At 42.2% G+C, this 15,018-nt stretch overlaps 1 protein-coding gene across 7 annotated transcripts in view; it reads left to right on the forward strand.

Annotated features, from left to right (window-relative positions):
- Window positions 1-14,770, forward strand: part of SEC22C (SEC22 homolog C, vesicle trafficking protein) — a 52,961-nt gene extending 38,191 nt beyond the window's left edge. For 4 of the 7 annotated variants that reach the window (XM_054483372.2, XM_054483371.2, XM_063661263.1 and 1 more), the window contains exons 4-7: window positions 1,502-1,681; window positions 5,052-5,170; window positions 6,758-6,823; window positions 9,307-14,770. In XM_054483372.2, the coding sequence (XP_054339347.1) occupies window positions 1,502-1,681; window positions 5,052-5,170; window positions 6,758-6,823; window positions 9,307-9,507 (566 nt within the window). In that variant the 3' untranslated portion in view covers window positions 9,508-14,770. The remainder of the gene's footprint in view (window positions 1-1,501; window positions 1,682-5,051; window positions 5,171-6,757; window positions 6,824-9,306) is intronic. The other 3 variants (XM_054483377.2, XM_054483376.2, XM_054483374.2) reach the window with 1 other exon arrangement.
- Window positions 14,771-15,018: the final 248 nt, after the last annotated feature.

The following is a 15,018-nucleotide window of genomic DNA, read 5'->3' on the forward strand; positions in this document are numbered from 1 at the left end:
CAGCATGGTAATCATAGTGTGTGCCCTATTTTGGTCAGGTGTGGGTCATTTTGAGCTCTTGGGAGAAGAGGAATGGAGATGAGAGTTGGGGGACAGTCTGTGCTCTCCATGTAAACAGCTGCTGACTCTGTGATGTTCTTAAACAAAGGTTTGGCAGCATTTGTTGTAAATGGTCAGGGGGCAGAACCAGCACCTGGAAGTGTTGCCACTTAGGTTTTCTGGCTACTCCTGCCATAGCCCTCATATTCCTTCATGTGTTCTACTGGCTAGCCCATCAGGAATGGGGCTAGCACCCTCTTTTGGTGTCACCCTGGTAGGCAGGCTTCAGCCTGGTAGACCAGTGATAGACTGAGAGTTCTGCCCCTGAGTCTCCCTGTGAGGTCTTAGTCAAGCTTGTGCTCTGGGCCACACTTCTTTCTCTGAAGAGGGCTGCTAGTCCAAAACAGACCACAGCTGCAGCATCCCTGGGCTGTGAGTTGATTTGGAACTGGGTAGACCTGTGTTCTTCTCTCCCCTTATCTCTGCATGTGCCTTCCTTCTAAAGCCATGTGCTTGATCTGATGGGAGTCCCTTTTCCAGCATCAGGTTTGCTCATTGTTGAGTGGGAGTAGAATGAGTCAAAGTACACTGAGAGTAGAATTATACATGATTTTGCTTTGCCAGTATGTATGAAACTTCACTTCAAGAACTGTTCAGATTTGATAATGGATTTATACTAACATAAATTTAAGAATTAAAATGAATACTTTTCAAATATATAATCCTAGTTTGCACAACATATTCATTTGTAATTTTTTTCAAACAAGCCCTTTTTTTTGAGTTAATCAGGTCAGGAGTAACTGTCTCCATTTTTCAAGCTTAGAAATATTCTGTAAATTGCCTAGAGTTGTACTGTACTATCAGAAGTGGTAAGGGGCTAAGACGCATGCCCTTTTCCCCCGACTGTCTCATCACTGAGGTTCTGTGATGCATTATTGCCTTTTTAGTCAATCACATTTTAATTATCCTGCTTTGAAGAGATTGATCAGACAGTGTTCATATTAGCAATCATTTGGCCTTTATGTTTAACTTGACGCTTTTCAGAATCTGGCTGATTTATTAGCTCTTAGAAATGTGAACTTCAGCTGGGTGCCGTGGTTCACGCCTATTATCCCAGCACTTTGGGAGGCTGAGGCAGGAGAATCCCTTGAGCTCAGGAGTTTGAGACCAGCCTGGGCAATACAGTGAGACCTTGTCTTTACAGAAAAACAATTTAAAAATGAAAAAAAATTAGCCAGGTGTGGTGGCACACATCTGTGGTCTCAGCTACTTGGGAGGCTTAGGTGGGAGAATCACTTGAGCCTGGGAGGTCAAGGCTGCAGTGAGTTGTGATCGCACCACTGCACTGCACTCCAGAGTGGGCGACAGTGAGACCCTATCTTCAAAAAGAGAAATGTGAACTTCATTTTGTACATATTGTCTTATAATATCCGTTCTGATGAAAATGCTTAACTTTTTGCAGACAGCATCATTCAGAAAGTGAAGTGGCATTTTAACTATGTAAGTTCCTCTCACATGGAGACCAGCTTGGAAAAAATTCAGGAGGAGCTCAAGTTGCAGCCTCCAGTGGTTCTCACTCTGGAGGACACTGATGTGGCAAATGGGGTGATGAATGGTCACACACCGATGCACTTAGAGCCTGGTAAGTGGCTTGTTGTTCCCTGATGTTGATGAAGTGATATTATGTATTTCAAATGGACATTGATTTTTTTTCACTAGAAAGCTATTTTTTGGGGAGAGGGAGTGGTATAAAATATGCTGAGAAAAATATGGACCAGTCCTGTTTCTTGGTGGCTGTTATAAAAACTTTGACTACAGGCCAGGCGTGGAGGCTCATGCCTGTAATCTCAGCACTTTGGGAGGCCAAGTCAGGTGGATCACTTGAGTCCAGGAGTTTGAAACCAGCCTGGGCAACATGGCAAAACCCCATCTCTATCAAAAATACAAAAAATTAGCCAGAGGTGGTGGCTCGTGCCTGTAGTCTCAGCTACTGCAGAGACTGAAGTGGGGGAATCACCTGAGCCCGGGAAGTCGAGGCTGCAACGAGCCATGATTGTGAGCCACTGCACTCCAGCCTGGGTGACAGAATGAGACCCTGTCTCAAAAAAGAAAAAAATTGACTATTACAAGTGGATTGGTTTGAGGGGAAGCTATTGTGATGAAATTCAGGAGCTGAAGAGTGACTTGGCAGGTTATTTTCGTTTTTCTTTTCCTTCTTCTTTTTTTTTCAAATAGAGACAAGGTTTCACCATGTTACAGCCCAGGCTGGTCTCGAACTCCTGGGCTCAAGCCATCATCCTCCTGCCTCGGCCTTTCAGAGTGCTGGGATTACAAGTGTGAGCTACCACGCTTAGCTGGCAGGTTATTTTCTTAATTAGGGTGAAGTCTACAAGTTTATTATTTTTAAATTTTATGTTTTTATTTATTTATTTATTTAAGTCCAAGTTGTTCTGACAGAACTACAAGTTTAAATGTTATAAAGAAGATTCATTCTCTTTTTCTGTAAGTTACTTATTGAACTGTATAGATTGGTATTATATATATTATATATAAATATATATATTATATATAAAACATATATTATTTTTATATATATATATATAGAGAGAGAGAGAGAGAATCCTTATCATATTATTTACTGAAATGTTGTAGATCTGAAACCCCCACACTTCTTGTTGGAGGAAAGACAATGGGGATGAGAGCGTTGGGCAGGGGGCTGGAGCCAGGGCTTCTAATGTTCTCACTGTCTGGCTGTCTCTGAGACCTGGGATCTCCCTCTATCCCTGTGGATTTCAGAGACCTCATCTGAAGGAAGAGGTCTTAATGAACGTGATCACAGTGCACTGACATTCCATGCCTTTGTCATTAATGTCATTAGCCACTCAATGCTTATCACATAACAAAGTATGATTTTTTGCATTCCTGTTTATAGTTACATACAATTAAACTAATATTTAATTAAATTGGATATTTACATTCTAAGAATTCTATAATGGCATAAGAGCTGAATCCTTTGCTAAAAGAACTGTCTACACTATAATAGTCTTAATTACTTTGTTTTTAACTGTTTTATGCTAAACTCATTTCTTGAATTTTAAAAGTGATGTATTATATTCATGGTTTTGACTTAACTTTGTGTTTTAGTTTAATGTGTTTCAACCAATACTTGGATTGGCTCTCATTCCAGTCAATAAGTGGTTCTAGTTTATATTGAGAATAAACTTAATTTTTGTAAAAGGAAGACTGGGTAATTGAGCTCCAAGATTCTCCCTTACCGTATATGAATGCAGGCATATCTTTGTAATGTATGTTTTGTTTTTTAAACACTTAGACAAGAGGAGCAAATCCAGAAAGTGTCACCTTGCCCGTCTTTCTAGAACATTTTACTGTGATTTGATTTACCCTATTGTCCTGAGGCTAGAATCTTTACAGGTAGCATATTCTGTTCTAACAGTAACTTTTAATTGCTCAGTGGAAACTCTAACACACTAACAATAGGCATAAGTTGGATTGTGACGAGGTATTTCTGTGTGTGTGAAATATGAGGGTAAGAAAGTATAGCGAGAGAATGAGAGGGACACCATTTAATTATGTGAACCAAAATCAATTTCAGTGGTTATCTTTACAGAGAAAATGAGCATTTGTTCTAATTATAGTTCTAGAAACAGCTTGTAACCTGAATAATCCATGTTTCCCTCTTTCCAATTATTTTAGAATTTTAAAAATTGCATTTGCTGTGAATTGCTCTAGAAGTGCACATGACATCACATATTGTTATTGTCAGAGAAAGAGGACAAGTTGAATGTTGAGGCATATAATAGAAATGCTTTAAACATTTGACAACCAATTACAAATAAAGCCTTGGTCCTCTCTGGTAGTATAAGAAACTGTTTTATTTACTTACTTATTTAATTTTTTTTTGAGACAGGGTCTTGCTCTGTCGCCCAGGCTAAAGTACCATGGTGGGATCTTGGCTTACTGCAACCTCCACCTCCAGGGCTCAAGCTATCCTCCCACCTTAGCTTCCTGAGTAGCTGGGACTACAGGCACATACCACCACACCTGGCTAATTTTTATATATTTTTTTAATAGAGATGGGGTTTCACCATGTTGCCCAGGCTGATCTTGAACTCCTGAGTTCAAGTGATCCTTTCACCTTAGCCTCCCAAAGTGCTGGGATTACAGGCATGAGCTACTGTGCCTGAACTTTTTTGTTTTTGTTTTTGATACAAGGTCGCTATGTTGCCTAGGCTTGAGTGCAGGGGCGCAATCATGGCTCACTGCAGCCTCAACCTCCCAGGCTCAGGTGATCCTCCCACCTCAGCCTCCCAGGTAGCTGGGACTACAGGTATGCGTCACCATGCCTGGATAATTTTTTGTATTTTTTTTTTGTAGAGACAGGGTCTCACTATGTTGCCTAGGCTGGTTTTGAACTCCTGGGCTGAAGTGATCTGCTGTCTGCCTCAGCCTCCCAGAGTGCTGGCATTACAGGTGTGTGCCAAAAATTGTTTTAGGATTTTTCAGCCTGATCCCTATTGACATTTTTGCATCAGATAATTCTTTATTTTGGAGGCTGTCCTATGCATTCATTGTAGGATGTTTAGAAGCATTCCTGGCCTCTATCCACTAGATGCCAGTAGCAGCCTGTCTCTAGTTGTGACAACCAGAAATGACTCCAGACATTGCCAAATATCCACTGGGGGGCAGATTGCCCCTGGTTGAGAACCACTGCTTTAGATAGAAAGGAAATTAAGCACTTGAAAAACCTGTGCTTGCCTGGAAAAGAGCCTTTTTCTGGAAGAAACTTTACTCAAATACCCACATCCATTCTGTCCATCATTTCTTGCCTTTTTTCCCTTCTAACTTCTGCTGCTTTTACAATTAATATGTTTGTAATTCTGTGTTTAACATAGTGAACCTATCATTAGTGTAGGTCTAGTTAATGTCTTCGTTTATTTTTCTTTCATATAGAAATTACTTACACTAGACACTTGTTTTTTTTCACTGTGAAGCTCCTAATTTCCGAATGGAACCAGTGACAGCCCTGGGTATCCTCTCCCTCATTCTCAACATCATGTGTGCTGCCCTGAATCTCATTCGAGGCGTTCACCTTGCAGAACATTCTTTACAGGTAACCTTTTTTTTTTTTTTTTTTTTTTTAGACAGTTTAAATTGAAGGACATATGATAGAAGAAAGTGATAGGGATACATTTTATCTATAAAACTGAGGTTTTACAATTTTTCAAAACTAGTATGAATTTTATTATAAATTTTATTCTTTGTAGTAAGTTGAATGAATATGAAGGTTGCTCTTTTAATGTCTATTGTCCTAAGAGGCAGGAGGGGCTGCCAAGATATTGGTAAGAAATGGAGAATTTGCTACAAGGACATTAGACCACCCTGTGGCTCTTGGGACCCCGCAGTCACTCCAGGGACTGGATTATTTACCCAGGACAAAAGTTTCATTCTCTGATTTTAAGGTTCAGGCTCTTTGTCTCCTGAGAAAAGGTTGTCCCGTAATCTGATTTGTATAATGCAGATGCCACCTTCTTTGTGTCTTTGTCGAAGAATTATATGTCACTAGGAAGTTCCTTCACTGGTCTGCTCATTTCAAAGGAACTTACTATTTCAGTGCTTTTTTAAAACAGTTTTAAAATTTTGAAGTATTTTAAGAAATATTTCAAGAAGGTATCGGCCGGGTGTGGTGACTCACGCCTGTAATCCCAGCACTTCTGGGAGGTTGAAGCGGGTGGATCACATGAGGTCAGGAGTTTGAGACCAGCCTGGTCAACATGGTGAAACCCCATCTCTACTAAAAATACAAAATTAGCTGGGCGTGGTGGCGCATGCCTGTAATCCCAGCTACTCAGAAGGCTGAGGTGGGAGAGTTGCTTGAAATCGGGAGGCAGGGGTTGCAGTGAGCCAAAATTGCGCGATTGCACTCTAGCCTGGGCGACAAAAGCAAAACTCCGTCTCAAAAAAAAAAAAAAAAAAAAACAAAAAAGAGAAGGTATAGAACCATTATTAGCATCAACAAATAGATATTACTTTTAAAGATAGTGCCACCATACTCACACCCATGTATATAGTGGGTAAAGTCTGAAGCATGACTGTTGTTGAACCTCAGGAGACTGTTGTAGACTGACCTGTTTGGAGAATGGCAGCAGGCCTGTGTTATGAGTGGTAACTGCCTGTTACCACATCCTGTCTTTGATCAATGTGTGTTGTGGTTTCTACTCTTATTGTTTATGATTGCTCTTAGCCAGATACTTACCAACTGTCTGTTTGTATACATTAGAATTAGTACCTGGCCAGCAAGATGGTTAAGACATAGTCCCTGCTTTGGGGGCTCTCATGGCCCAAAACAGTGTTTGGTGGCAACCCTAAGGAGGCGGCAGTGCCTGGAGATGGGAGGAATTAGAGAAAGCTAGGTCTTAACAGATGCTTAGGTTTCTGAGAGGTGGAGGGATTGGCGGCTCATTCCAGGTTGAAGACAGCACAATCACATGGGAACAGGAGGCACATGCTGTGACCAAGCTGTTGAAAACGATTGTATGCTAACCCTGATCTGGTGCATAAACAGGAACTTGTGTCTCACCCAGCCAGGGATTTTGTACTGTCAACCATACCAGACAGAAGGCAGAGTAAAGTGCTTTATGTCACAGTGTTTCCTTTCATCTAAATATCCCTTTCCTTGTGTTCCTTGTATTTGTTTTAGGTTGCCCATGAGGAAATTGGAAACATTCTGGCTTTTCTTGTTCCTTTCGTAGCCTGCATTTTCCAGGTGGGTGAAACGATATTTTGGTCAGTGGATTAAATCCATGACCTTATTTTGTTCTTCTGTTCATCTATCAGCAAGTTTCTAGATGTGATTTTTGTTCCACCAAGGTCATGGTTCAAATCATGGACAATACCAAGCCCTTAGTGGAGGACCTTAGGCCCATCCTGGCCAGTCCTCTCATTTTACAGAGGAAGAACTTTGTGCTCAGAAAGGGAAAGCCCCTTGTTCAAGGCCAAGGGGCTATTGACAGCAGCAGAACAGAAACCAGCAGTTTGGATTTGACTTCCCAGAAGGGAGGGATGAGATTACATGGGGATTGGATTAGGCCTGACTAGTGAGTGGCAAGATATTGCCTTGTGCTTATTATTAGGACAGTCCAAGCACAGAAATGTCCTTCTATAAAAGTAGCATCTGTGTACATGTAGTTTTTAAAATATAGGTCTAGGCAGGCATTGTGGCTCACACCTGTAATCCCAGTACTTTTCAAGGCCAAGGTGGGAGGATCACTTTAGGCCTGGAGTTTGAGACCAACCAGGGCAACATAGCAAGACCCCATCTCTGAACTTTTTTTTTTGAGACAGAGTCTTGCACTGTTGCCCAGGCTGGAGTGCAGTGGCACAATCTTGGCTCACTGCAAGCTCTGCCTCCCGGGTTCACGCCATTTTCCTGCCTCAGCCTCCTGAGTAGCTGGGACTATAGGTGCCCACGACCACACCTGGCTAATTTTTTTTTGTACTTTTAGTAGAGACAGGGTTTCACCGTGTTAGCCAGGATGGGCTCGATCTCCTGACCTTGTGATCCGCCCGCCTCGGCAGCCCAAAGTGCTGGGATTACAGGCATGAGCCATCGCGCCTGACCTCCGCAAGAAATTTTTAAAAAAAAAATATATATATAAGACTAGGTCAAAGAACTGCTGTTTTTTGTTGTTGTTGTTGTTGTTGTTTTTAAATAGTAATACCTTCTGACTCAGACCTGTTCTTTAGGAACTGAAGCAAACATTAGAACATTAACTAGAGGGTTTTGATTAGTTATTTTCAAATAAGCTGTGTACTAAGGGGTGGCATAAAGAGGCGCTTTTGAGTCCCTCATAGGCAGAGTTAATTCTAGTGAAAGCCTGGCTCTAATTCTCCTTCCTTGTCCTCCGTATGGACTAGGATTTTAGCACTCTCTCTGAACACATATTTTTTTCTCCCTTTTTTAAAAATTAAAATTTCTGTTCTTAGGACACTTTCCTTCTCTTCCACATACATCCTAGAATGGTTTATTCTTAAGAATTACCCAGGCCAGGTGTGGTGACTCATGCCTGCAATCCTAGCACTTTGGGAGGCCAAGATGTGTGGATCACTTGAGGCCAGGAGTTCAAGACCAGCCTAGGGAACATGGTGCAACCCCATCTCTATTATAATAAAAATTCAAAAATCAGCCGAGTGTGGTGGTGCATACCTGTAGTCCCAGCTACTTGGGAGGCTTAGGCATGAGAATTACTTGAACCCTGGAGGTGGAGGTTGCGGTGAGCTGAGATCACGCCACTGCATTCCAGCCTGGGCAACAGAGAAAGACATTGCCTAAAAAAAAGGAAAAAGCATTACCTGATTATGCAAAAAGAAATTTTCAACCCATGAAAATGCACTCATTTTTTAGAAAACAAGTCTCCAAGACCTTGGACATAGCCAGTGGCAGTTTCCTAGAGCTATGTTTTAGGACTGCAGGGATTGTACAGTTCCACCTCATTCCTTCAACTGTGTTCCTAGTTGGATAGCTCACTGTCTCCCTTGTAGATTGAACCTTTGTCGGATTGATCCATGTTCAGCGATGTCCTTTTTTTTTAAAAAAAAAAAAGAAAGCATTGAACCAAAATGCCGTTTCCACCTTTTGCAGAACAAGAATGACCCCTTTTATGTGTGATAGTCATACACAAAATACCAGTCACTCTCCCTGCTGTGAGACCTTTCCCCGACTCAGAGATGCTTTGGAAGACATGATAAGGAGGGTGCCCAAGGGAAGAGTGGTGCTCAATGTAGTCGTGGCTCAGGAGAAACCAAAATAGTAAAAGCATGGCTTCCTCTCACCAGCTTGCTTGCCTGTCCTGGCTCCCTGAAGGAAAACTTCATTGGGGGGCCAGTCAGTCACGTTAGGGTCCCCTGTCTGCAGCCTGGCTGTCTGCAGCTTACGTGCAGCTCTTCTTTCTCTACTGCCAACAGCCTAGTCATTTCTGTCTATTTCTTTAACTTCTTTCAGATGTGCCATGCACTAATTCTTCCTGTGACATCTATTTCACTTTCCTTTAATCTTCCAAATCCTCACTTTCATCCAATAATTAGCAGCAGTCTAACCAGTGGGTCCACGCTTTACTGTAATGAATTCAGTTTAATCAGCTAATGTGAGGGAAATGACACTCTTCATGGAAGCTGTGGGAGGTGAATTTTGCATATGATCTAGTGGCCATTTTATCTCTGATTGGAATTCCTCTTCTGGTCTCATTTCAGTGTTATTTGTACCTGTTCTACAGTCCAGCCAGGACTATGAAGGTGGTGCTTATGCTGCTCTTTATTTGCCTGGGCAACATGTACCTGCACGGGCTGAGGAACCTCTGGCAAATCCTTTTCCACATAGGAGTGGCTTTTCTGTCTTCATATCAGATACTAACAAGGCAGCTTCAGGAGAAGCAGTCTGACTGTGGAGTATGAGGATGACACTGTGATGAATGGATTCTTTGATTTTCTTTTGAGGATCAATCTATGTTTCTCTTTCTGCTTCTCTACTTTACACTCCAGTTTCCATCCTTTTCAGCCAACTGGACTGAAAAACCAGGAATTGGGGATGTTAAACAGTTGCAGTGGAAGTCATGAGGTTGCTTGATACCCAGCCTTGGTTCTGTGCCAAGCATTACTGCAGGATCTCCATCCAGTTCAGCACGTTTACTTAGGACAGCTGGATCTGGGGGCTCATCCAGAAAGAGCTTTATTGGAAGAGAGAAAGGAAATATTTTGGTCTTTTAAGTTGAATGATACAGTAAACCACTTGATTCAATAACACTGGTTATAGTAATTGGGAGTTGTCTCCAAGGAACCACTTTAAAATCCAAATCAGCTTTCAGTCTAAATCTAACTTGGTTAGTTTTTTTTTTTTTCAAAGGGTCAGTACAGGATGAATTAAAAACCTAAAAATATGGTTCATAAATATAAGCTAGATAAATTTTGTTTACATTTTTTCGATATCTTAGGTTCGATATACCTTTGGAATATTTAATTATATTTTGGATATAAATTGGACTTCATTTAGGGCGAGGGCAAACTTAAGCTGAGAAAATGGTTAAGAAATCTGAGTTTATTTAATTTATATGTAACCTTTTATGGTGGTGGGACTGTGTGGGTACAGAAATGTTTTCTATTTATTTGCAGGGTATATCCGAATATTTTAAAAATTAATTGAATAACCAGTACTACTAGATGACAAGTTTATCAGCATGAGCAGAAATGAGAATTTCAGGATTACTTACAATTGACCACAACCTGGAGTAGGTGAATGAACATGGATTCAGTGGCACTTTACAGATCCGCTTGGGAGGGGCTGCTGTCATCAGCCTTTTCAGTAGAGCTGAGTGCCTGTTGTTTTAATGATGATGACTACTGTACCCTGTGTACCTGTTCCCAGAGTGCCTCCAAAATTAATTACTCCTCTGCACCTTTCCCAGTCATCTTAATTAGCTTGAGGGCCTCATTTTTTATGAACAAGAGTTAAGTAGCTGTTAGCTTTTTAAAGCTTGATAGAGATATAATTAACACATACTCTGGAAAGTTACTCTCTTTCACTGTCAAAAAATTGATTGATCACAGTTTTCCAAAATATGGTTTTGGATAAGATCCCTTAGGTTTCCCGAAATTTCAGCCTGGCTTCTTTAGTACCACGCAGGAGGTCATTTTGGGAGTTTGCTCTTTGGATTGTTCTTGGTAGAAGTCTGCAATCTGAATAGTTCAACCACAGTTGCATGGAACACTTTGAGTGTTCTTGATAAATTTTTAAAAATCCTATTTTGATAGTTTTTAAAAGTGGAAAACCATTACAAGAGTTGAGTAGATAGGGAATGTAAGAATGTAGTTTTAGAAAAATTCAGTTATATTTGGTTATCACTGGTATTGTATTGTTATTGAGCTACCTTGTTATCATTTTAAGAAAAATAAGTTTATATACTGGGAACTATGTTGGGAAAATGTAGTAACTTTATTTTTTTATAATAGAATTTTCTATTTTTGACCAAACATAAAATATCTGGATATGGGCCAGGCATGATGGCTCATGCCTGTATTCCCAGCACTTTGGAAAGCCAAAGCAGGAGAATCGGTTGAGGCCAGTAGTTTGAGACCAGCCTGGACAACATAGTAAGATTCATCTCTACAAAAAAAAAAAAATTAGCCGGATATGATGGCACATGCCTGTAATCCCAGCACTTTGGGAGGCTGAGGCAGGAGGATCCCTTGAGTCCAGGAGTTTGAGGCTTCCATGAGCTATAATCACACCACTGCACCCCAGCCTGCGTGACAGAGTGAAACCCTGTCTCTAAAAAGTCTGAATATGAAAATTATATTGGCAACATACTCAGACATAAACTCCAAAGTTGTCTCTACACTGATTTCACATCTGCATAATTTTCTGCATACCCAGCAGGTGAATTTTCAGTTTTTCTGGGAGACAATTTTGAAGAGATGGTGAAATAGAATGGGAAGTTAAGGAAGGGAGGCAAAATGTTTTAAATGAGAAGAACAAAAGAGCTTTAAAAGTCAGTAACACTTCGGGAAGCTGAGGTGGGCGGATCACGAGGTCAAGAGATCGAGACCATCCTGGCTAACATGGTGAAACCCCATCTCTACTAAAAATACAAAAATTAGCTGGGCACGGTGGCGTGCGCCTGTAGCCCCAGCTACTCAGGAGGCTGAGGCAGGAGAATCTCTTGAACCCGGGAGGTGGAAGTTGCAGTGAGCCGAGATCGAGCCACTGCACTCCAGCCTGGTGACAAAGCAAGGCTCCGTCTCAAAAAAAAAAAAAGTCGGTAAGAACGGCTTAAAAATGGACTGTTTTCTTTTCCTGTGTGGCATTGGGTTGCCATGTAGACCTGTACCCCGGGTGCTTTGGGCATCTGAGCCTATGATCCATATTCAGCAGGCAGTAAAGAAACGGTCCTTGAAGATGAGTCCTTCCTGGTAATGCTTCCTGACCACCGAGGCACTACCGGAGATGTCATCCACACCAGGTTGAATGTGTGGATATCAGTTAACATCTACATGGGGTGAGATTGACTTTTGCAAACAAAAGGGAAAAGATGCACTAGAAAAAGAGTCCAAGTAATGACCACAAAAACATTGTTTGAAATCCAGCTAGCTAAAAGAATCCTCAGCTCACTGAAAGAAGAGACTGAAAATAGGAAAGAAGTTCTGGTGATTTCATCCAAGGGAAATCCCCAGGCTTAGATTTGACTTGGTTCAGGGTTGGAGGTTTATAGCCTCTTGTGTGATCCTTGATACCAGCAAACTGGTTCCAAATCCCAGGAGTTATCCTCACTCCACCATGGACTCACTGTTGTTGTAGCACTTTTGTTTTCCCAGTAGTTAAATGCTACCTGTGCAGCTGACCTCACTGGACTAGATCTGGGAATAGACGAAATAATGTTGAAAACAAAACTTTAGAGGTGCCTTCTGGTATCAGATGCTGCAAGGCCTTGAGCATCAGAGTGCGTTAAGTCCCATCTACTGTATCAAGGCCAGAGTGTGGCTCAGTGCTCTTAGGAAGGGTTTCCCAACCACGGGGCCAGAGCCCAAAAGGTTTCCCCTTCCCTAATATGCTAATGAACGAAACATGTAAATCTGTTTTCCCCTGTTAGGCTAGTCTTACTGTGATGAGGACTGTACCTGGCTTTCCTTTTCCTGGGTGGAGACAGCTAGGGCATATTCGGGTGGCATTCCCTCTCAGTACCAGAGGCCCCACTGCCTGCAGCTGGAGGCATGTGACCATAAGCTCCTGGTTTTGCTTTTTGGGCTTGCATCCCTCTTTTCCGTGAACTCTGGAGAATGCTGGAATTAAAACATTTAAGCATTTTGATTAAATGAGCTTGAGCTCTTCTGTTCTTTTCTAGGTGCTCTTGTTCTCCAACTCTCCTGCCTCTTTCTACCTCTGCCCTATACACTCCAGCTGTGGAGACAGAGGCTAAAACTGGAGTCTCTGGAGGGATGAGAAAACCATCTTTAATTGTAACAAATGGGGTGGGTAGACGAGCTTCAGAATGGGAGCAGATTGCATTGAGGTTCAACTCTCCCACCCATGCCTGGGAGTCAAGTCTTGGAGAGGAGTAACACTCTTGGTGGTCAGCACAGCTCAGAGTCAAAGACAACAGCCAGCAGGCCAGCAGCAAGGCTAGCTGTGTGAAGCACAGGAAGCAGGGCATAGGTAGGGAGCAGAGCTGGGGGTTCCCTCTCTGCTGGAAGATAGCAGCTGCCCCTTGGCATATGGGGGTTGCACGCTGCACCTTGTAGCCAGGGCTGCTATTTGCTGTTCTGTGAAGGAGTTGGTCACTCATTGTAACATGCAGGACAGTGGCCTTCTGAGAACCTGCTGCTTGCTTGCACAGTGCAGCACAAGTGAGGACAGGCAGGGGTGGGAGCATTTATGGTGATCAGATGTGCCTGGCAAGCCCCTGTTCAGACATTGCTCACATTCCAAATGTTTTCGTGTAGAATATTGCACAGGTCTGGGGACGCTCTACCTGTGCACTGTGAGTGTTAATAATGGTGGAGAAAGAGTGTATGCCCTTGAGAGATAAGGTGAGGGAAAGAGTGCACCAGTCAGCTGACCGTCAGCTGGCTAGGCTCTTCACTGAGTCCTATGTTGCAGTGCACAAATCACTGTCCATCAGGCCTCAGTTTCCTCATCTGGTAAATGGTGATAACATCAATCTGCCCCCCCAGGGTGCTGTTATGAGGGTCAGAGTGGTAGTGGAGGGTAATACTGGGTGAATCCATTGTGTGTGGGAGGAGAAAGGCTTTACATTCACCTGGTACATGAAGGTTTTTCGGCTTCGCGCAGCACAGCACAGCCATTTCTTCTGGCCTTTACAAAAAGGCATTTTGTTATACTACAGTGTAAACAACCTCATTTTTTCACTCCAAAAGGTAGCAGCCCCTCTTCTTCCCACCCTGGACCTGCCTTTCACTCCCTGGGCACAGAGTGCATGGTACCATTGGTGTTTGGTTTATTCCAGGATCCAAGGAGCTGGTTCTGCTGGTTGGACCAAACCTCATGAGCCAGCCACCCCTGACCCAAATAAGGAGAGCTCTGATTCTCCCATCTGGGAGCAGTGATGTCAAACTTCTGTTGCTGGGGAAATCTCATCAGCAGGGAACCTGTGGAAAAGGGCTTGTCAGTGAAATCTGAGAATGGCTGGATATGGAAACATCTGCCCACGTGTACTGATGGCAGAGCTGTTGCCCACAAGCGCCTTTTATTTAGGGTAAAATTAACAAATCCATTCTATTCCTCCGACCCATGCTTAGTACATATGACCTTCTTTAACCCTTACATTTATATGATTCTGGGGTTGCTTCAGAAGTGTTATTTCATGAATCATTCATATGATTTGATCCCCCAGGATTCTATTTTGTTTAATGGGCTTTTCTATTAAAAGCATAAAATACTGAGGCTGATTTAGTCAGGGCAAAACCATTTACTTTACATATTCATTTTAAATACGTGCTGTTCATGTTACACAAGCTTCTTACGGTTTTCTTGTAACAATAAATATTTTGAGTAAATAATGGGTACATTTTAACAAACTCATAGTAGTACAACCTAAACTTGTATAAAAGTATGTAAAAATGTTGTATAGCCATTTATATCCTATGTATACATAAATTAAATGAGGTGGTTTCAGAAATGGCAGAATAAATCTAAAGTGTTTATTAACATGTGTCTTTGCACTTGTGTGAAAAATTCTGAGTTATGGATCCTTTCCTAGACTGTGTGATGTGGGCCTGACTTAATGGGGAGGGGGTTGTTGAGAGAAGTGAAAGTCAGGTCATCTTGTCCAGTGAGGCCTAGAGAGGCGCAAGGGCTCAAATAGTCTTTAGTACTAACCCCCAACCAAAATAGCAATCACAACAATGCCCTGGGGGCTGGGAGGCCTCCCCACTTTGTAGGCTCTGCCCCTGCCC

This window comes from Pongo pygmaeus, chromosome 2, assembly GCF_028885625.2.
Source record: "Pongo pygmaeus isolate AG05252 chromosome 2, NHGRI_mPonPyg2-v2.0_pri, whole genome shotgun sequence".
NCBI lineage: Eukaryota > Metazoa > Chordata > Mammalia > Primates > Hominidae > Pongo > Pongo pygmaeus.